Source organism: Epinephelus fuscoguttatus, linkage group LG18 (genome assembly GCF_011397635.1).
Source record: "Epinephelus fuscoguttatus linkage group LG18, E.fuscoguttatus.final_Chr_v1".
NCBI lineage: Eukaryota > Metazoa > Chordata > Actinopteri > Perciformes > Serranidae > Epinephelus > Epinephelus fuscoguttatus.
The window spans coordinates 22,633,197-22,657,751 of record NC_064769.1 but is presented as its reverse complement, the minus strand read 5'-3'; the positions used below and the strand labels follow the sequence as shown (position 1 = coordinate 22,657,751).

The window sequence follows — 24,555 nt, the reverse complement described above, 5'->3', positions numbered from 1 at the left end:
TATATATATATATATATATATATATATATATATATATTCCTCTTACCCGTAGTGCTAGTTATCAATCTAGATTGTGTTGGTGTGAGTTGCAGAGTGTTAGAGGTATCGGCTGCAGAGATGTCTGCCTTCTCCCAAAGGGGGAGCTAGATGGCATTCGGCTTGTGGTGCTCAAAGTGCCAAAAAAAATACATTTGAAAAACTCAACAGCAATGTCTCTTTCTAGAAATCATGACCTGGTTAGGATAATCCGCAGACCTTGTTGTGAGCAGTGTCAGGTCTGATATACTTTCCTTCAACTGAACTACCCCCACCAACCGTATCACCTTGCAGGAGGAAGAGTGCATCTACTGCTAGCTCACCTAGCACCACTGAACTAGCTGATGTTACAGCCTAGCCAAGGAGAACACCATCAATCTTTACATCTTGTGCTGTCACAAGTGCAAGCCTCTCATCCATGAGTAGATGCTAGGGCCGTAACGGTACATGTATTTGTGTCGAACTGTTCGGTACGCGACTTTCGGTTCGGCACAACCCTGTACCGAATTATTGGGCACAGGATATTATTTTATTTTATTTTGTTTTATTTTAATTCTGTTTTTGCGAGCCGAACCATTTAAAATATCTAGTTCCCCGACGGACATAATTGAGTGACGGACCGAGTCCCGTAAATCTCCGCTTTCACTTTGTGCAGCGCATTCTCGCATTTTGACAACATGGCAAGTGAGCCTGACGAACCTGAAGACCCACCCGCAAACAGTCCTCCGTTTGGGAACACTTTAGTTTCAGGGTAGAATACCAAGATGGAAATAAACAAGTGGACAAGACAAAAGCAGTGTGCTGACACTGCAGAACAGCAGGCGGGTATGTACTTGGAAACATGTCTAACATGCTAATGCATCTAAAGCGACACCACCCGAGTTTGAATGTTAACGGCACGATTAGAAAAAGCAATCTGGTGCAAACTACGATATCGTCATCGTTTAAAAAGAAGGAGTGTTTCCCTGACCATCACGCTAAAGAAATAAACAACGCCACTGGAGTTGAGTAAAACTGTTTAAGCTGCACTTTAGATATAAGCATGTTTTGTTTACTGCACTTTAACAAAGTGGGAAAGCTAAGTAAGTTCCTAGTAAAACTGAATCTGAGCAGGCTTTAAAGCTGACCAGCTGCACTATACTTTTTATTTTAACTGAGTAAAACTGTTAAAGCAGAAATTTATATTTATATTTTTCATTCAAAAAATGTGTTAAAAAAAACAGCAGGATTTTATTTTCACTTTTATATTTCTATTTTCATTCAAACAATGTGAAAAAGCAGGATTTTGTATATATTTGTTTCATTCAAAAATTGTGTAAAAAGAGTTAACTGCTGTGGTGGTATGTTTTAATAAGGTTACCAATAAGTAAAAGATATTTAACAGTTGTCTATTTTTTTCATTACTGTACCGAAAAAAAGACAAACCGTGACTTGTGTACCGAGGTACGTACCAAACCGAGATTTTTGTGTACCGTTACACCCCTAGTAGATGCACGTTTCCTTCTGCGCTGTGAAATGGTTGATAGGTGTGGTTTGATAGAGGGAACGTAGTTCCTACTTGAAACTGCTCACAACAAGGTCAGTGGATTATCTTGAGTAACCGGGTCATGATTTCTGGGAGGAGACATTGCTGTTGAGGTTTTCAGATGTATTGTTTGCTGCGTGCTGCGTGCCGTCTAGCTCCATTATATTCAAGAGAAGGCAGACATCTCTATGGCCGATATCTCACTCAGCAGCTCGCACCAAAACAATCTAAACTGACAATAGCAATAAGGGTAAGAGGAAAAACATGTATTTTTGATTTTGGGTTGAACTGTCCCTTTAAAACTAACAACCTGCCTTACACAAACCTGCTGCACCAACCCTTACACTACTGCAAACCTTTCCTATTACTAAAGTCTTAATACAAGAGGAGATGCTCTGCAGCATGTTGAAAAGGGCAATTTGTGTTTTAAGAAGACAAAAATCTTTAAGAGTGGTGATGTTGACTGCCATGTTAACCTGTACACTTGAGACCTAAAAACTGAGACTGGAATCAGACTGAAAAGGGGGATTCCACTCATTTTACACATCAAGTCTTTTTACAGGTCCTGAGGAGCACTGCTGTATATGTTAAAAATGATTTATGAAGTAAAATGGTTTTTCTTGTTTTATTCTGTTTAATATGTTACACTTTTCACAGCATGCCTTTCGTCTTAACTTGCACTACTTAGAATCTCTTTTTATTTTCTACCTGTGTAATTTACAATACATATTTAATTTAAATCCTTGTACTTCTGACAAAAAAAAATTAAAGGAGCTGTGCAAAGTCTGATAAATGGCCTATGGCAGTGGTTCCCAACTGGGGGGTCACAGCCCAAAAGTGAATGGACAACGAAAGACAAAAAAAAAAGACTTTATTTTAAAGTACCGGCACAGAGCCCTTATTTTGAAGTGCCATTTCCTGCTGCAGAGTGAGTTACTAATAGACGGCTACTTGACAGAGACAGCAAACTAGCTTGAAGACATGGCCAAATGCAAATATGATGCTGAATATATTAAACTGTTTGGACCTTGAACTAATGACTAAGGAGAAATCTGGACCCTGTGACTGGACCAGTTGGGCACCACAGGCCTAAAGGGATGTCACATGAGGCAACATCAGCTGGGGCTGAGTATTAGTCTGAAGGTTAAAGAAATCTAAAGGTTAGAACGAGGAGTTTACCTGACCTCTGTAGCCCCCTCATCTCTGCTTGTGGCAAGCAGCTAAAGGCTACTGGTGCTGCTTAACATGTAACATGCCTGTAACATGACACTTTATCTAAAAGCCACTATACATTTGTGTTGCATTACACCTTTCGTATGATGTTAAGGCCCAGAATTTAGATGTGCTGAGGCTGATTTGTGTCTTACTTCCCCCATAGTCTATAGGACAATAACTCTTTTGTTACCAGATTATATAACTTAAAAACAAGACATATGCTGTTTTTCATTAGCTTGAATGTAGCAGCCTTTAAAAAAAGCCTGTCTCTTTCTGTTTTTTTTTTTCTCCTTGTTTTGTCTCTTCCATCTCTGCTTTCTCCACCCACATCGCCCTGTGTAATTTTCTCTAAATAGTCTCTTTGTCTTCATAATCAATACACAATGAGAAAGTGACAAACCTTTCTTTGCTGTATTAGGGAGCGGGTCAGTTTTTCTCAGATGGGTACATTTCTCTCTCAAATATCCTGACAAACAGACAATCGATGGGAGATGCAGGGAGGCGAGGATTTGTAATGAGAGTGCCTCTCACGGCGCACTGAGACTGTGTCTGATTACTATTGGCAGACCATAACACGATGAAAAAAGAGCCTCTCCATGAATCCGATGACACTTCACCTCGCGAGTTGCATCACTTTCCCTTCTAAAGTTTTCTTTGAAAACAAACACATGGGAAACGGGGGATATTTCCAGAAGAGGCGGCGAAAACTGGGACTGAAAAATCTCCAAATCTGATGAATGGTTTTATCAGAGCAGCACCGCTGAAGGGAACGAGGGATGAACCAGCGCAGATGGGAGCGCTGGAGAAATATATTGCGATATACAGTATGTCGTTGAATAAGTGGGCAGATAGAATCAGGGGTGATGAAGGAGGATAAAGAGTTAAGACATGGGTCTTCCTAAATTTTCTGCTTTGTCTACTCAGCAGTAAGATATGTAGAGTTTGCCTTAGAGATATATTACTCAGTGGTCTTCTCCACCAAAGAATGGGCGTGATGAGGAGGAAACTATTCCAGATTTATGGTATCAATTCCTAAACTAAATTTAGATTAATTTTCATAATTTAATCCATAACTGCAAATAATTAAATCTCACTTCTGTGGGGAGAGGAAGGAAAATTGTGCCTTGGGGTGATATATAAAAAATGGCAAAATGAAGTCCTTTGATAATCCACGATTTATGTTTCTTCAGGTAAAACTTAGTGCTGAAAAACTCCTGAGTTCTCCCACAATATTCACAATTGTTTTCTGACATTATGAAATTATCTGGAGCAGGACACATGGTCTTTTTTACTTCTTACTTTGCCAGATAACTCAAACTACCACGGTGCCACAGTAAAGATGATTCAGCACTCAAAGTTGTTCTTAGTGAGAAAGCAGGGACAGGATTTATCAAAAATGTAAAGAGGTCATCAAGCATACTGTACGTCAGGCTGTTCTCATGCACTGTTCATTAGTTTTCTTGCAAAAAGTGTAGCACCAAAATTTGTACATATTGCATGTCATTATGGGCCAGTAATTCATGCATAACCCATGTACTTGGGAAGGCTGCAATCACGTCACCAATGTGCTGAGTAAAGAAGGAAGCAGTCCTATAAGGAGGCAGGTTGGGGGTGGTGGAGCGGTCACAAAACACAGGACTTTCCACCAGAGACTCAAGTTTGGAACCATGTGAACTTTGAGCAACCTTTGAGTCATTTTAAGGTACAGATCACCATGTTTCTTTTTCTAAACCAAACCACAATAACTTTAACATTAAGTACATAACCATACGTTAAATACTTGTTAATGCCGAGTTAAGCATGTAAATTAGTGTACGCTCAGTTTTCTGTCATACATTTCTTTCATAAATGAGGGCTAATGAGTCCAGTACTTCAAAAAAATTTGTGTACAAAATAGTTAGGAGTTAATGTTTGTATTCTTTATATTTCACCTTTTTCTTTATGTGAATATTTTGTTACGTCTTTAATATAAATTCACTGACAGTTTAACACCAATCTCCTGCTATATATGTATATATGTGTATATGTAATTTCATGCTTGCTTCTTTTAGTTGTTTGTCATACGAACAAGTACATAACATTACGTTAAGTACATAACGTTATTCTTGGGGTGGTAATTCGTAGGATATCATACAAACCATTGTATGAGAATATGTTCTGTATGTATAATTGGTCATAAAATCAAAAAACGTAATAAAACTTTAAATTATAACAAGAAATATATACCATCATGTCACTTGTAAAGAACATAAAATGCAAGTATTTAATTATGAACACACAAAAGAATACTGGTGGACGAAAGAGACACTGAAAGAAAGAAAAAAATGAATGGAAAGAAAAAAAGCTGGAGTTAATAAAATAATACTTAAAGGGGACCTATTATATTCATTTTTAAGTTCATACTTGTATTTCCAACACATTCTCACTTAGACTTCGTCTCATATCAAAGCTTTGTGCGTGGAATTTTCATGTCTACACATGACATGCAACATAGCCTGGGTATGTCTGTTGTGGACATTCAAGGACAATGTGTCAACTTCAGCCTGTTACACACATAGTGCCTTTCCAAAATACACTTATGTTTCCACAGGAAATGTACAGTTTTCAATGCTGAAATGCTCCATTTTAGTGCCTGTCTCTTTAACCCCTCTCCCGAAAAAGCCCAGTATGCTCTGATTGGTCAGCATTTCTAGGTCTTCCACATCTTGGCATCTCTGCCCCATCACTGCAGCCGGGGAATGACTGTATCAGAGTATAGCAGCACTTCCTAGTGTAAAAAAAAAAAAAAAACCCAGATAACATATCTAAACCAAAATCTTTGGCTGAATATGATCCGAAATCAGGGAGAAATAAATAACATCAGCAATCAAGATTACATGTTTCCCTGACTTTAGAGCGTCGCTATATGTAGCAGTGTAGGCTATGTAATGTAAAAACTTGCAGGGGCATGCCTGGAGAAGATGATCATGGATAGATCTGTCATGAGCTGACATTAGCTTGTCTCTTAAGTAGAAAAAACTACTAGAAACAGTACTCAGAACGGTCTGATGCTTGAGATTTATGCTCACGGGGATTACTTTCAGACACGTTTACCTCATTATTTCCAACCACGTTTGATCCAAACAACTGACACTGTAAGATTATACAGAAAATAAGAGGTCCCCTTTAAGTGATATTTGTATTTAGGCTTATATGGGAGGAAAGCAAACATTTTTGTGGTGACGTCTCACCTTTAGAACCTGTTCCAGGTTCTCTACTTTGCTTTGGAGTTGGCTCCTCTGCTGCTGGGCCACGTCTCTCTCCTGGCTCACTACAGCAAAGGTCTGTCTCAGCTGGTCATAGTCTGATCGCACCTACGTGAACAGAAAGAGTCCAGATGCACGGCCGGGAGGAACAAGGAAAAGATAAAAAGAGCAAGAGGAGGTTAAGAGGATTATAAACAACATGGATATAAAAGGCTGTAAAAAAGTCAGCGGAGACACAGACAAACAGAAAAACACAACAAAGTGAGGGGAAACACTTTTATTTCCTCTCTGTTTTTTTTTACATGAAGAGCTTCAAAATGTAGCCATTATTCTGTTTTTTAGAGAGAAAAACAAGCATGCAATTTTTATGAGGTTTGTTCTTGCAGTAGACCTACTTTTTACATTTATGAATAGAGGCTGTTCTTTTTTTTTGCTTGAGGGTTGATGGGGAGTTCACAGTCTGAAGAGAAATTAATCAGCACATTTCAATTTAGCCTTGATGAGACAGAGCTGCTGACTTGAGCGTTCTGCCTCTCGTTCCCTCATCAGTCAGGGGCCTTTAGCTAAGCTGGTTCCTCTAAAGGTTGTCTCACAGGATTGAGCAGAACCGTCCCTCGGCCGTACACCAATCATCTCATTAACTAGCACAAGAGAGGGCCGTACAATAGATAAGCTCCCTTACTCAAAGTGCTCAAAACTAGACTGTTGCAAAGGAAATGAGTTCATTCACATTGTACAGTTTATGGGTGGAGCTCTGGTACCATCTGTGCTGTATCACGTCGGACAATAATCATTTATCTCGATACCCAAAGATGCTTTACATGATAAATTAAATTAGGTAGGTAAAAAAAACTCATACTAAAACACAAAATAAGACATTAAATCAAACATTAAAATTAGCTGTCTGGTAATAAAACCATGTGTTAGTATGCTCAGCAATAATTGTGATAGCTTGAAAGTAATATGGCAGACAGACCTAGGGCGTACTCTGGACTAAGAGCAATGGTTAAAAATTCTGTCTGACAGTCGTTAGTCTCTATATACAGACTCTACATTCTCTGTAGGCAAACCCCGGAGATTTTGCCTCCGAATGAAGAGTGGAAGAGCCCTGGTTTCCGATTGTAGACTGTTTGTAGTCCACGTGATATTGACCAATCACATTTGAGCTGGCTGCAGTTGTTGCCAGGTTAAACGCTCCGTGCGGTGAACTAACGAGGCGGAACATAATTGGCGTCACTGCAAACTCTGAATCCATCGCAATGGTTCAGCGTATTTACTTATATATAAACGGAAGTCGGAAATGGAAATTCGCCTCCTCCGCCCAAATCAAGAAATCAGTCAGACCAAAAGTGCATAATGTGTAAAAGGAACAATACTCATATTGGAAGTCATCGAAACCCCAGAAGTAAAAGAATGGGTTGCCTATATGACAAAAACTGCCTCTCATGAATCCATGCTCACTGCGATCACTAACTATTATTTTGCATTGTCTCGGGTTCTGGAAGTGTGATTTTTGTTTCATTTTGCCCTGCCTAATTTTTGTATTTATTCATTTTTTAAAATTATTATCACTATTAATTTTAATGTGTTTATTTATTCAGATTTAATTTTGTTATTTTGATTGTTTTTGGTGGACTGGGTTTTTATTTTTGTTTGTCAAAATTGAATATCTCATTTGATGTGTAGAACTGGTATGTACCACCCTAAACAAAATCAACAGAAATTTGAATTATAAAAAATAAATGTTAGTATTTTAGTGTCTTCCTTTCATAAATATTCTGTCCTTAGCAGTACTATTTAATCAGTAATGTTCAAATTTCTTCAAAACTGAAATTACTGGAAAGGTGAAGACGCAGCACCCTGACTCACCATTAATGAATCTGTAAAGTTGTGGACACAATAACATGAACACTGAGTCCAGGGACGGACTGGCCATCAGGAAGTTCAGTTCAGTCAGACTGAGCCAAACTAATACTTCCGATATTAAAGGGGAGAGGGGTACGAGTGACCCCACCCAATTATGCCTGATCTTCTTTTTGTTGAAATCTGATTGACTCAGGAAATTTCATCTTGGAGCGTTTCCATCTGTCTGAAGTTCCTGTGGTAAAAGCACTTAGCAAAGTGGCGAAGAGAAAAAGAAATGTGTGGTGCAAAAAAAATTACAAGCTAAAAAGCAAAAATTGTTAGTGCAAGATGCAGCTAAGTGCAACAAACTGACTCATCTTTTCTGTGTCTGTGGTGGAAAGGCCAAGCTCGCTGTGGTCACTGTTAGCCAGGCCACTGATGACTGTTGGACTGCTCTGATGCTCTCTGGTGATGTTCGGCAGGACAGTCTCCATTGGTTTGTGGTTTTAGGAGGGTATAGGCCTGTATACCTTGAGGGTTTCTGTCTCCAAATGTTTGCTTTGATTCTGATAAGCTGCTTGTTTTTATTTCTTTGAGTCCAGTACAAGCCGGATTTCCTTCTGAAACTGTAAAAAATAAAGTTAATTCTCTTGAACTTTGACAAGTAGACTTAAGAGAAAGTTCAATTTATATTCGTGATTACTTTCTCTAATATCACCACTTTATTTTTTCTCCTCTCCTCTTTTCTCACTCTTATGTTCCATCTTTCTCTTTTCCCCTCTTTCATTCCACCACCAAATGCCGCCTGCGTCTCTGCCAAGATTGCCCTTACGCGCCAGTCGCACTAATTCCTACTGTATATCTGTTGGGACTGAAGAAACTTTTGCCCCTACTTCCTTTTCATCTCCGTGCCCACCTTGTCGGCGCACAGATGGCATCTTTTTGTGTGGCATGGTGGAGCAAAAAGCTCCGAAGCTGAGTCCCTGGACACGTGTCAAATCTGCCCCCTCTGTGAAAGTCACTATTAGCGCCAGGGTAGCTAATCGCCTACCATCACAGACTGTCTCCGTCTGGGTCTGTGCGCGTGTTTATGGGTGCATGTGTGAAGTGGGAGAGACGCTGGCGGACTGTGCCAGTACAGACATAATGAAGGGAAAGGAAACGTAGCGCTGATGTGTGCGTATAAGACATGACATTAATGGTACATGTATACATCCTGTGCATGAAAAAGCAACATAAAGAATATAAAGAGGCAACACTTAATGACACACAGTATATAATGATGATAACAAGGCTGCAGGTGTATCGATCTGCAGAGATGGATCGCAGACACAAACCTATGACTGATGTCACAGCCATTTACAAGACGTGAGCATGTGATGTGTGGCCCCTGGTGCAACATGCAATAGATTTTACCATTGATCATGGCCTGGTTGACCATTGATCATCATTGTGTGTGTGTGTCCTTGCTTGCACACTGCACGGGTGAACGCCATACCTGGTCATACTTGGACGTCTTCAGGTGTTGGTTGATCAGCTCAAGGTTCAGACGATTTTTCTCCTGCAAGGCAGCATGGAGCTTTGCTTTCTAAAGAAACAAACAAAGGAAAGTGTGTGTTGTTACTTTATGATTCACCATCTTCCTCATTGCAAAGACTTCCATGTCTGACTGCATCACGTATGCAAACCACACAGCGCAACTCCATCTTAAAACTATTATATAAGCGACAGATGAAAGACTCAGGTTAGTGCCGATCCCTCCCTCCGTCTGTACGCATGTGTGTGTGGGGCTAAGCTTTTCTCTAAGATGCTGTCTGGAGGACAAAACCCACAGCTGCATACTGTCACCCTCCATTTGGTATGTGGCATTAGGAACAGAGGGGGAGAGCTGAAAAAAAGAGAGGGGCACAGGAAGAAAGAGACTCAGAGAGCGAGGGATGGAGGGTTGGAGGAAGGAAGCTGGGGCGGCTGGATGGTGGTAAGGGGGAATAGGAAGTGGGGAAAGGTTTGAGGGAGAAACATTCAGGAACAAGAAACAAACTGAGGAGATGAAAGGACAGAATGAGAGAGCGCTGAGTGTGTCAGTCGAATGCTAAATAAGCAAATGAGTGCATAATGTCAGTAAAAACCTTGCGAGCTCAAGATGAGATTAAGTTGCATGCCGCGTAAAAGGATTTAAAAGAGGTGTGCAGTTCCTGTCTGCACTCTCCGTTGCCCAGATTCACATTCAGAAGTTGTCATGCCGCTGGTGCTGCAGGTACTCAAGCATTACATAATTACGCCAGACTCAAACTAGGGCAACGCTCTCCTCCTATCACAGCTCGGAGCATTCAAGAGTGATTTCACTGCGACTGGTCATATCCTGGCACATAATACCACTTCATGCTAGTGCACTGAGCTCACACTGTTGACTGTCACTCGCAGCGTCCTGACTATAATATGTGGATAAGTCATTTATAATAACAGTTGGGCCTGTTCTTGTGCTCGGCTTTGTCTTTAAACAAAAAGCAACAGGAGCCCGGAACAGCTTTTATTTTCATGCTGCGTCTGGCAGGATAAAATGGTGGCTTCAAAACCAGTAGGGTTTTGTTTCAACATGTTTTAATGATCTAAATATATTTCTCCTTAATAAGAAATATGTAGATTTACAGTCTTCAAAAGAAGATTTAATCCAGCTGCCGTCTATATATGTGCAGTAAGGGACTGTTCATTATTTATCAGAAGATGGGTGGCTGGGATGTGGCTTTTTTTTTTCTTATCTTGACCCTCCCTGAAGCTACAAATATTTTTCCTTGAGCCTCCCTGAGTGACTGACTGAAATGCATGACCCTCCGACCACCATAAGTAGGCCCTAACCATATTTTTTAAATATTTATTCACACCAAATGTAGGTATTGGAGTTGTAAAGTCACTCCCCTCATTCTTTCATGCGGTCTTTATGATGACAGTGGGTTTCAGGGTTGAGCTTGCATTTAAAATACATACAACAATAACGTTCTATGGCCTTCCCCTTCGCCAAAATAAAAAACATATGTCTTTACCCTGTGTTTAAGCAATTATTTGACATGCCGCCCCTGTTTTGCACCACCTCCCTCACCCTCATAAAGAACAAACAGTCCCTAAACTGGTGAAAAACACAGTCTGACTGGCAAAAGATGAACTCCAGCTCCATGAAACACAGCTGTCTTATGTCGTTTTAACTCTACACAGATGAGCTGTACTTCGTAAACACTGAGATACACCACACATACATGCAATATGCTCTCTGGAGCCTGATTACTATGATATACTCAAGCAAAAGAGGAGTTCAAAAACTGTACACCAGCTCCTGCACAAGACGAGATTGCGCAGCTCCGAGTGTTATGATCAAATTTATCAGTACAAATCGAGGAACTCAATAAACCCGAGCCACGAGGAGAGGAGAGAAAAACAGGCAAAGTGAGGGGCCAGCCAGGTTCATCTATCTCTTTGTGTGCAGGCAGAGAGACAGCCAGTGCTGTCGGAGGAAGACACAATCAAACCGAGACACAGATAGAGAACAGACAAGGACAGGAAGACACAGAGACTGGTGAGTGAGTTCACTGGCTGCTCTTATTGTGTAACGCTGTCGCTGCATCACATCACTGCAGACTACAGCGCAGCCAGTGTGCTGAGCCACACCTAGCTACAATCGCAGGCACAAATGATCTTGTTCTCCTGCCTTCGACTGGTAATTATGGAGACGCGGCACATCATGAGGTGCCAGCTGCAGTCGTCCTCTGTGCTGTGACACCCCAGGACATGGCCTTGTATTTGACACCATAAGGAGGTGTGGAGGGTGGGAAGGGATGTAAAGATAACTGGAAAGAAATGGTGGACACGCTGAGGGTAAGACAGGTCGAGCAAGAAAAAAAAAAGTTTAGGGTTTGATGGATGTGCCGGAGGAAGACAAAAGAGCGAAAGAAACAAAAAAAGAAAACAACGACTGACCTTTTAAAGGCTTCTTTTTCTGGGCCTCAGGAATAATGTCTCCTTCTCCACTTCCTCCTACTTCCAGTGAATCACACATTCACAGCTCTGCTTAACACTTCATATCAACTTGTAAACACACTGCTATACTGCAAAGCCAAGGGGACACACACACACGTCTGTGCCAATTTAAACCCTCAATATGCACAAATAAACAGAGAAATCTGCTTTGAATATATAAAGAATATGATAATTAGACCTTCTCTGAAGGAAACACAACCTAACAGGGGGATTAACAACACTCCGAGGACATCTGTGCAGATCCATGTTTGAATGAAAAGTGTGGCATGCGTGTGTGTATGTGTGAATGTGTGCGCGGTGGGAAAACTGAGATCCATATGTGCGTGCAGAAAGAATGGACAGGCTAGGGGGAGAGACCTCAACATCACTAATGACTAATTCACTCCGACAACTTCTTTCTTCCTTCCTCTTCTGTCTTTTCTCTTCATCTATCTCTGTCTTACACACACACACACACACACACACACACACACTGATGCACTTTCCATCACCACCATGATTATCATTCTCTCCCCAAAGCCACTAATTTAGCTGCTGGCCCTGAATCTGCTCTGCTCACTGTGGCCTCTAGCTGAGCTTCTCAAGTCCCACAATCTACTGAGCATTCACACAAGCGACTTCTGTGTCTCAATTTCAGTAAGCATCTGCATCAGGAGTATGAGTTTATGTAATATATATAATAAAAATATATTTTCTGTAGGAGCGCAAATCAGTAGCCTTACAAAACTAGCTCTTTCCACTACTGTTAACCAAAAGAAATCTTGGTAACTTTCCTACAACTAGCCAGAGGAGCTTTAAAGCAATAGCTAAACATTTTGAAAAATGCACTTATTATAGGCTTTCTTGTCGAGCGTTAGATAACAAGATTGGTACCACTCTCATACCACAAAGAACAAAGCTACAGTATGGCCAGGAGATGCCTACCTTAGCTTAGCTTAACATAAAGACTGAAAACAGACAGAAAAAGCTAATCTGTTAGCCTGGGATAGCCCAGCTCAATCCCACCATTCTAGCTGTTTACCCAGCAAAAAAAGTGTTGTTTTTACACTTTGTTTGCTTATTTTGTTCAAAATAAACAAATAAGACATAATATTTATTTTATTTTGATCCCCCCTATGTTCATTACTCATTGATGCTGTTTTTGAAGTATGAATAAGTCAATAAGTAATTTATTCCATTGAAATATCATTGATGTATTATAGAAAAGTGATTTATCTTTTTATAAATGACAAAAAATGAAAAAAATGACAAAATATCATATCTGCCTCATTTTCGCTGTGGTATCATCGTGATACTACTCAGAACCATGATATTTTCACTGGTATCGTACCATGGATCCCAGTTTTGGTACCGTGACAACACTAATCTGGAGGGGGTTCATCTGCAAAAACTAATGAAAAACTAAACAATGGTATTCGGTACTTGGTATTCGGCCAAGCGTTTAATTTTATTCGGCTTCGGCTTCGGCCACAAATTTTCATTTAGGTGCATCCCTAATCAATAGTTTTGATATGGAATATTTGCAGGCGAGTATTCCACATTTTCGTGTCGTCTATTTGTCACATCCCCAGTATGTGCTCATTTAGTGAATTGCCTCTGAGAGCAAACCCAGGCAAATGAAGCAAAGCTCACAATGAGATGCTGAAACCTCGACAAATGACAATTGGAGTCTACTTAGATCAGGTGACAAAGCTGAACAGAGCAGCTCTCCAGGCAAACAGAAGAGCAGCAACACCAGCACCTGTTCACGAGTTCGACAAGGTCGCCATGAATCCATTACAGCTGTGAAAAAAAAAAGCTTTCACAGCCTCTGTTTTTCAAACTTTTAACAAACACCTGAGCACGACTGTAATTAAGATAATCATTTAATAAGATTATTATAATAAGATAATTATTATTATTATTATAACAGATAATTATTTGTTTGTTACAGAACCAAGACCACATTGTGATCAGGTCATGTTGGAGGGGATGGAGCCATGCTGTACCATGATAACACAATTATAGCATATTAGATTAAGGCAGTGCTTCTGGTTAATGGTTCTGGTTAATATAATGCATCACTGCCACTGTTTTGTGTCATATAAATCTGTTTGCTCTCGTCCACACCAGACCAGGAAGTTACTTTGATCTGACCAAGATGTCAGTATATAAAATGTTTATTTCGTTTAAGGTATTTCCCACTGGGTTCTGATTTGATGTACCGACTTGGATCCACACGACATTTATTCATAGTGATCCAAACTGGGTTAAACATGAATGGTAGGAATCTTAAAATATCCCTCCTCTTCATTACAAAGCACATGCAGCTTTGTTTAATCAAATTTACCTCTGTCGTCATAGCTGTTTTCAGCAGTGACGGCTTTAAATCTGGAACATGCTGCATCCTACAGTAACGTAAATGGCTTCAAATCTACTTAAAGGAGTGTTAATGCTTTGGAATTGTGGATGTGCCACTGAAGAATAACAAAGACATTAATGGGAATTAATTGCAACGTTCAAATCTCGTCTCTTGCTTGCCAACAGAAAATTACACGGCCAGGATCTTGGATTTGCTTAATTTAGAAATACAGGTTTTGGATCATACTGGTAATATTAAATATGGCTGTATAGTATTTGAGTCAGGGATAAGCCTGTGGCTGCTGTGGTTCTAATGGAGAATAGGTGAAGGATGAAATAATTGGTGCAGAGATTTGTACGATGGCTACTGCTGACTCTAAATGGGATTTTTTTTTTTGTGGGTAGAGGATTGCTACTGCTCTCCCTCAACTCCCAGGGGGATTGCCATTAATCAGATGTCACGGTGGAAACACTTTGTTCCACTTAACCGTGGGTGGAAAGACACCGACGACATCTGCTGTCTTCCGTGGGAGCGCCAGTAAAGTCAGAGACAAGCGGAGATGCACCATGTGTCCGTCAAATTTAATAAGGGAAGATTTGAGCTTCATGTTGAATATATAGAAATGAATATATAAAAGTTTTGTTGCATTTGATCATACTATATAATACTGTTTTTTTCCCTCCAATGTGAAAGTTAAACCGGAGTTCATGACTAAAGTTTGGAGATCATATTAGGCAAATTTACTTTCCGTTCAAAGACCTCACCTCATTCTCAACCCAAAGATAAAGCATAATCTCCTCTTTGTTTTCCTTTGTGAGTTATACTAAGAGCAGCAGCGCAGACTAGTTGTTTAAACTCATCCTCAAACATTAGACTTCACGCTACTGTATCAGATTATTCCAACCATATTGAAATATTGTGATATTACAAACAGGTAACTTCCTCCCCTGCTCTCCACTAAACTTTGTGCTGAGTGGTTTAAAAGGATGACTGCAGTTAATGTGTGTGCATACCAGCAACCCCCTGTGTGTATCTGTATTAGAGATTATTCTGCACTTATGTGGTTAGAGAATGGGCAAATGGAGTCCGAGCCATGACTGTTGTCCCATCACTAATAGCTGCTGCAACATCAGCTGTCTGTTCAGCACTGTCTCATGTCTGGAGCAGTCAGGACCGTGGACAGTTCCCTTAACTGGGGCCTTTTAAACAACTGTAGATGGGGAAAAAGTGCTGGAAAAACTGGACTGGGGACTAGAGCATCTGCCTTCAGATTCAATAATTCAACTCAATAAACAGCAGTGGGGAGTTTGCATGTTGTTTCTCATTAAAGCCTGAAATATCAGAAGCTAGGGTGCATACATTTACATATAATTATACACTTTAAATATATTTACATATATAATTCAGGAGTATGAATCATCTTTTGTTTTCAAACCTAAAAAGAAAAGCATGCATCGCATCTGGCAACTTTTTTGAAATGTGGGTTAGCTGAAACTTTGATTTAGTTGATGTACCATGAATTACAAACTGCATTATACTTAAAACCATTTTTTTAAAGCATACCAAATGACTTTTGACTGATTTCGCAGATTCACTAGAAAGATTGGTTTCACTTCATTTCAGTATGCTATGAAAATTAAAAGGTAGGCTGAGGAGTTTTTGGCCACTAGCAATGCTCTGTTTCTATCATGCACATGTAGAAGAATGCATATGCACATAAACAAGTAATCGGGCCATATGATACACAGTCATGTCATCAGTTTCATATTTTGCTGATCAACAGTCGAGTGAAAGTTCAGTCAGGACCCAACCCGGTCCCACTCCCAAATCATTGAAATCTGGCACTTGGGCAGTGACTTGCGGCGTCAGATGAAAGAAGCCTTCCTGTAGCGTCGACATGATATGCGGCCGGTCGCCGTCATAGTTTAACAGTGCTCGGCAGTGTAGAGGGAAACGTGGCAAGACAGGAACTAAAGTTAGAGCAGCAAAAGTGATAGTAGGGCTGGTGGAAGAGGTGGTGAATGGGTCCAACAAATATCATCTTTGACTCTAACCACATGTTTTTGTTGACTAAACTTAACCACGTTTTTTTTGCCTAAAGGTAACCATGTGCTGTTGTTGCCTAAACGTAATCACGTGCTTTTGATGCCTAAACATAACCACGTGCTTTTGTTGCCTAAACATAACCATGTGCTTTTGTTGCCTAAACCTAACCATGTGCTTTTGTTGCCTAAATCTAACCACATGCTTTTGTTGCTTAAACCTAACCATGTGCTTTTGTTGCCTAACCCTAACCACGTGCTTTTGTTGCCTGAACCTAACCATGTGCTTTTGTAGCCTAAACCTATCCACGTGCTTTTGTTGCCTAAACCTAACCACGTGCTTTTGTTGCCTAAACATAACCATGTGCTTTTGTCGCCTAAACCTAACCATCTGTTTTTGTTGCCTAAACCTAACCACATGCTTTTGTTGCCTAAACGTAACCATGTGCTTTTGTTGTCTATACCTAACCATGTGCTTTTGTCACCTAAACCTAACCACATGCTTTTGATGCCTAAATGTAACCACATACTTTTGTTGCCTAAACCTAACCACGTGCTTTTGTTGTCTATACCTAACCATGTGCTTTTGTCACCTAAACCTAACCACATGCTTTTGATGCCTAAATGTAACCACATACTTTTGTTGCCTAAACCTAACCACGTGCTTTTGTTGTCTATACCTAACCATGTGCTTTTGTCACCTAAACCTAACCACGTGTTTTTGTTGCCTCAACATAACCCCGTGTTTTTGTTGCCTAAACCTAAACATGTGCTTTTGTCGCCGAAACCTAACCACGTGTTTTTGTTGCCTAAACCTAACCATGTGCTTTTGTTGCCTAAACCTAACCATGTGTTTTTGTTGCCTAAACCTAACCACATGCTGAAGTGTATTTTGAAAGAAGACAATGCACGCAACAGGCAGAATTTGACACGGTGTCCAAGAACGTCAACAGCCAACACACCCAGGGTACCTTTCATGTTGTATCTGGACATTGAAAGTCCATGACCAAACGTCAATATGTGACAAGGTTGGAGTGAGAATGTGTTGGAAGACCATAGTTTTCTTGTTTTACTTACTTTGCTCACTCAGTATTTCTAGCTGTCATTATCCAGGGTCATCAATTGTGTCAGTTCTTCTACAGTCAACTAATAGCACAGTGACACACACTTTCTATGTCAGCCTTTCATCTTACTGCTTCTTGTTTTAAATATGGTTCTTTTTCTGCCTGTGGTTCTTTCATTCTTCATCTTCAGATTCATCAGCCTCATCTGCTTCATCAGCCATCAGTCTCAGAGTCATCAGCCACCACCACCACTACTATCAGTGTCTGGACTCCATGGGGGAGATTTATTTTGTAGCCAGACTTCTGTTTAATCTTAATCATAATCTGTTCACTCATATACTGTACTAAACTTTATCTTTACTTCATCCATCCATCTCTCCTGATTGAACTGTACGGGGGTTGACTGTTTCAATTTTATTAAGGTTTAAAGTTATGCAAAATTAAGAGCATGGCTGAGTTAAGTGACAGTCTGTCTGTGAGGCGTCACCACTGTCAACTCCACCCTCTTGTCCAAATATCATCACTTCTGACTCCAAAAAATTCAAGATGGCAAAATGTCAAATTTAAGACTTCAGAACAGGACTTAACAAACCATTGAGTGACATCACGGTGGCTATGTCTATTATTTTACACAGTCTATGATTAGACCTCAAGGATACACACAATGCATTTTGGTAAGAACAGGGCAGAGACTCAGCTGACTCGAGGAGCATGTTCAAAATGATTGCTGCTGTGGTACCATGTAGCTGTAGTGTCACAAGTATATTTTCACAATGATGGATGACCTACCTCGAGCATATTTCAAGACCTGTGCCACACTGAAATGAAAAGAAACCAATAACTGACTGGAGGGGGACAAAATCTATCCTAAAAGACACACAGTTTGAAAATGGTTGGCAATATAAAACAACTGTTAATGGACTAAAATGTATAAAACCAACTGTAAGAAAATGTACAATAGATTTCAAACCGGTTGACAACAACGTCATGTATCCAAAAGAGGACACACCTTCAAGGTTGATGCTAGCTTTAAGGCAGCTGAGCACTGGCACTGTACATCCCCACTTAAGGAATTGGTTATGAAAATGGGGGACATTTTGGAGATTTATTGTGTAGCATTAGCAAGGTCTTCACTGCAGCATAAAAGCTGATATATAACACGGAGTTTGTCCTCTGAAGGGCTTAGTAGGTGTTTGCCTTTTTACAAGAGAATGTGCGACTTCTATCCCACTTTATCCTCAGCCAAACATCCGCTTCTTTGGCAGGCTGTTGCAAGTCTCAAGAGCATTCTGAGATCAATCGTTATAATGCTGTTAACACTGTGCATTACCGCTGGTTTACAACATGTGCTTGACACCTGGGCAGATACTTTATAATGGCTGCACAGCACATTCACAGACAGTGACTTCCTTTAACCCTGAAGTCATGGAGTGTTCACGTGTGCCATTTTATTTGAAAGATCCATCTTTCAGATTTGAGATGAATCATTTGGTAGTGCTCATCCTTTCTTTGTGCTTATAATAAAGTGCAGTTTAATGTGATTGTTACTATAATGTCACCATTATATTATTCATTAACATGCTATCAAAAATATTTTCCTTTATGTATGTTTTAATCTATGCCACTAATGTACAATGCCACATTTGTCACTAACCAGACAAATGTGGCATTGTACATTTCTGCAAAGCATGGATACATTTGTACCTTTTGTAGTGGATATGTAAAAACTTTACATTTCAATGTTATTTTTTAAGTATTATCGAAATAGTTCATGGTTCATCAGCAAAATCTTTACATTTCAGCAATGCTGTGGTTAACGTCTGATCAGGTTTAGGCACAGAAATCACTTGGTTATGTTAAGGAAAATATTATGTTCGTGGCCGTATCCTGGCAGTAAATGCGGTATTGTCCCAGTAAAAAGCAACCACTTGTCATGGCACTGTTGCAATGTCTCTATGAAAAACAACCACTTTTTGTGGCACTGTCCTGGCAGGAATTGCAGCAATGTCTTGGTGAAAAACAGCCACTATTTGTGGCACCATCTTGGCAGGGACCACAGGTATGTCTCCATAAAAATCAACCATTTTTCATGGTACTATCCTAGCAGGAAACGCAGTGATGTCTTGGTACAAAAATAACTGCTTTTCATGGCACTGTCGCCGCAGGAAATGCAGTGATGTCTTGGTGAAAAACAACTGCTTTTTGTGGCTTCATCTTAGCAGGGAACGCAGAGATGTCTTTTTAAAAACTAAACAGTTTATTTTGGCACCATCTTAGCAGGAAACACAGACATCCACTTTTCATGGCACTATCCTAGCAGGAAACCAGCAATGTCTTAGTGAAAAACAACCACTTTTCATGGCACTGACCCAGCAGGAAACACAAGGATGTCTCTGTAAAAAACGTCTGCTTTTTGAGGCACCTTCCCAGGTGTAAATGCAGTGATGTCTTGTCTAAAAACAACCACTATTTGCAGTACCATCCTGGCAGGGAACACAGGGCTATCTCTGTAAAAACAAAAACACTTTTTGTGGCAGCATCTCAGCAAGAAATGCAGCGATGTCTTGGTACAAGAACAACTGCTTTTCATGGCACTGTCTTGGCAGGAAAAGCAGCAATGTCTCTGCAAAAACAACCGCTTTTTGTGGCACCATCCTGGCAGGAAACGCAGTGATCTCTTGGTACAAAAACAACCACTTTTCATGACACTGTCCCACAGGAATGCAGTGATGTCTCTGTCAAAACAACCGCTTTTTTTTGGCACCATCCTAGCAGGAAATGCAGCCATGTCTCCGTAAAAAACATCCATTTTTTGTGGCACTATCCTGGAAGGAAACGCAGAAATGTCTTGATAAAACACAACTGCTTCTTAGGGGGTTAAAAAGCCACTGGAGAAACAGCGACAGGTCACTAAAATACAACCATCATCCACCATCTCCTCCACCTCTGAATGACAAGTCAGCTCATACACTATGCGGCTATATAAAGATTGATATAATACAAATAAAAGGTCCAAGTGTAACAAATTTATGGTGTGCAGAAATGTACAATGCCAAAATTTTCTTCTACTGACTGGGCTGTCTAGTTTGTGTGTGCATGTGTGTACATGTTTACATGTGAGCACACACACGTATGTCACAACCACAAGACCCACAAGGCCATTTTGAATAAGTGTAAACTGTGGGAGCAGATGGCGGTGGGTAACATCGATATAGTGAAGCGTGAGTTGGAGTATGAGTGTGCCTGTGTGTGTTTGTGTGTGGGTGTGTGTGTCCATGCAAGCATGAATGAGTTGCATAACTAGCATCTCCAGGCATACATCAGCCGTAAGCTCTTGTGCAGCCACAGTGTTCCAGACCTCTCATCTGAATCCTCAGGATTCAAAATCCCTAAAAAATTATTCATTTGGCAGGAAATACCTCACATAATAAACACACATACACATTCTATTAAGTTAAAACCGCAAATTCTCACGACGTATAATACCCTAATAATTTGAGGAAACCCCCTGTTGTTGGTGGATATGTAAATAAAGGTTTGAAAAAATGTCTGAATATGAAGTATGTGACTCACTCCTGCAGATTTAATAATGTGGATCAACTGGAGCTTGAATGGAAACCCAGCCTATGCAGTCACAGGCGTTTAATATTAACAATGTCTCAAGCCCAGAAGACTTCACATCAGGTCAACGTGGCAGCAAAAATTTTATGCACATACAAAATCTTTCTCACAGGGAAGGAATCCCTGTACAGAGAGTCTTTTGTGAAAGCACATACTCAAGATTTTACCGAGAACGATGAGCGTTCAAAGCCTCAAATCCGTGCACAAATAAAAAGCCTTCTGGGATACGTAGTTTCAAACATTTCTCACCTCTTCTCTTGAGCAACAATCAAACAGCTAGTGTTTTGTTAAACGCCCTGGTTTCTCTACATGCTGCCATGTGTGTCTGCGTGCATTTGAACTCCACTGCCTGCCTCTCGCAGAGCAGGAGACGATCCGGAGTTTTATGGAGGAGAGACGACAGAGGAGAGGCAGGGACGGGCCGGCGCTACAGTCAGGAGAGATTAACTTCTCCTCCACGTAACACACATCCTCATTCACCTGACTCCTCGACCTCCTCTGTCGCTTCTCCTGTTACTCATCTGAGCTGTGTTTGGATTCTGTAATGTTTATACAGTCTATACAGTGCTTGCGTTGTTTGTTTGAGACTCCACAGATGCTCAGGAACACATGTGACCACAGAGTACCAAAGCAGAGCTGATTCTCAGTCACAGCTCAAAGTTTTAAGCTCACATCTGAGGTGAGTTTCCAAACAGCTATGGCTTTATTTTCTCAAGTAAGAGCCAATTTCACCAAAATTATTAGAGAAATACACCGCCTTGCCAAAAGAGAGGTAAAGGCTAAAATATCTACAATATTAGTTTTGATGCACGTCAGATTGTGTGGCGACTGCCTGGTGAATCGTGGCACTGCCTTTGAAGTCGTGGCTCCAACACTGGAACTCTCTTCCATTAGGCTTACAGTCTGCAGCCTCCTTAGAAACTTCTGAAGGCCCATCTTTTTAAAATGGCCTTTGTGTCACCCTAAATTGTCTAGCGCTTGTTCCCTGGTGTGTTTCTTTGTTGGGTCCCCAGTAGCCGGTATTTGCTCTCTGTTTTACTTTCTCCTTGTTGCTTTGTGTTAATTGTTGTATTGCTTTTGTTTCAATTGACTGCATGACTTAATGTTTGATTGATTCATTGTACTTTGTGAATTTCATTTCTGTGAAAGGTGGTCTATCAAACACACTGTATTATTTTATTATTAAAAAAAACTGATGCAAGCAAGAAACTCAGATATTTTGTGCCATTTACATGTTTTAAAAATGTAGCAAAATGATAAACAAGCAATAATTCACTTTTACGAAAAAATTATTAAATAAATACAAAAAGAAGACCAGCTAATTGTGAAGCAGGTCACAGCCAGGGGAAAGAGTGCAACGCAAAAAGTCAATTTTACAATGTTTTTAGCAGTAGCATTGCGCTAGTTCTCAATTGTCTTCTGTGTCACTCCATGTCATAGTATGTATGACTGGTTGGTTTGTAGACGTGGGTTGTAGCAGCTGTCACATTGATGGATTTTGGTCATAAATTGTGACATCGCTCATCTTTGGTCACTGAAGCTGTAAGCTATCAGACTGTGGACTTAAAACGTGATCAAAGAACACCATTTCTTTAATAAACGTCCAAAGATTTCTCCATGTTTCTTTTCCCACAATTGCACTAAAGGGTCAAAACTTGACATTTCAAGTACACTTTGATGCCAAATGTGAACTGCTATGTGTCCAAACCACATCTAAAAACAATGTGAAAGTAGCCAGGGAGACAGAGAGAGCTCATGTGAGCATATTAACCTTGTAGTATATGTGATACGTAGAGGTGCTCCAGCTGTACTGTAAATGGAGCGCCCTCCAGGGAGAACACTGGCCTCTCCCGAGACGTGTCCCACAGGGAGTATTAGGGCATGGGAATGTGCATATTGAAGTGTGTGCGCGAGCTGTATGTACATACTGTGGGAGCAGTGAGAGTGAAACAGGGCTCCCATGACGTGGGCAGCAAAGCTTCCAGTCACATTGATGACATAACACATTTGATGTGAACTGGACCTATTGTTCCCTCGGGCCACACAGAGGATATCAGAGGGCTGCAAAAGAAGTTCGGAGGAAGATCAGTGTAATGCTAATGAGGAGCCCAAGAGCTGGGTAGGGATTACATGTGCTTCGATGGACCCTCATGCTCACATAATGCTTGGATGGAACTTCATGCTCAGAATACACAAACACACACACACACACACACACACACACACACACACACACACACACACACACACACACAAGCCTGCAAATAAATGCTCAAGCACAAGCAAATCCATAAAACTCTCTCGCACACAAAAACCACACTCGGCTAGAGATGCTCACACTCCCCCACACATATTTCTATAATGTGCACACACACACACACACACACACACACAATACCCATGAATACACACTCACGTGACCTGAATCTGCAGCAAAACATACTGCACAAGGCACTAAATAATTTACATCTGACCCCATTGCACAGTTGCTAAAATGTACAGTATGCTAGAAATACACTGACGGAGCCTTGGCGGAGGTTTTCCTCACCGCTGGTTTCTGTGGGGGGTTTACAGTCTAGATCTATATATAGAAAAATAACCTTACCACCTACTGTATGCACGTATATCCCCTTACTAAAAAGAGCAAGCTAATGTAATTCTGCAATGGTAAGCAGTACAAAACTTGCATTTTAAGCTCATCAGCAGATGCTTCAAAATGCTGCAGACCATCCTTGAACAAAGACAAAGCGCTGTGGGAGAGCGTTATGCTAGTGTTGGCCTCTTTCCATTGGCTGCCAGTAGATTTTAAAATCCAATATAGTGTTTTTATTTTCATCTATTAAGCACAAAACACTGGAGTCCCTGAGTACATTTCTTAATTGACTTAAAGTCTCTCAGGGTGGCTAACTAGTTGCTCCTTTCTGCTTTGGATTGGAGGGGACGCAGGGAAGACGCCCCCCACAAAATTTAGAACATGTGCATACTTGTCTGAGATAATAGAGATACAAGATTGTATTCAGAGTGACCTGAGAGAGATGATCGAAAAATTAAGATCTAAGGAGGGAACAAGACACAAGACCTACTAAACTATCAATCCGGATATATCGGTTCATCCAGTTTATACCAGCAATTCACCGTACATTGAAGACATGGGGAGGAAATGTGTGTTGCTATATGACTGGTGCACAAAATGAAGAACACATACATATACATTACATTGTGTGCCCTCTCGCACAGGATATCCATGAGAAATATGGACATGACTCTTCGGAACTGAACTCACTCTTTGTGAACGCTGATAAAAGAATCTCAGTCATGGTACATGCATGTCTTGTGCTACTAAGGCCCAGCAGGCCTCTGAATGATGGGATTCTGTAGTTGTATTACCTTTAATGTTTTGCTAATGGGTTTATCTTATATATGATTTTTTTTGTATAATGTTTGTAGCACAGGACTTTCATTTTCGACAACTTTATGACATTTCCACCATAAATTGATGCAGGAAAGGCACAAAATGGTGCATAAAAATCAACTACAAAGAAGGAAATTCAGTGTTTCATGCTTACAATTTTCTCGCAAAGGACCCAACATC

At 40.4% G+C, this 24,555-nt stretch overlaps 1 protein-coding gene across 6 annotated transcripts in view; it reads right to left on the bottom strand.

Moving 5' to 3' along the window:
* The window catches only part of rimbp2a (RIMS binding protein 2a), a 101,661-nt gene that overhangs the window by 38,984 nt on the left and 38,122 nt on the right, over positions 1-24,555 (bottom strand). For all 6 annotated transcript variants that reach the window (XM_049603781.1, XM_049603785.1, XM_049603786.1 and 3 more), the window contains 2 exons: positions 9,365-9,454; positions 6,007-6,129 (listed from right to left, as the gene is read on the bottom strand). In XM_049603781.1, the coding sequence (XP_049459738.1) occupies positions 6,007-6,129; positions 9,365-9,454 (213 nt within the window). The remainder of the gene's footprint in view (positions 1-6,006; positions 6,130-9,364; positions 9,455-24,555) is intronic.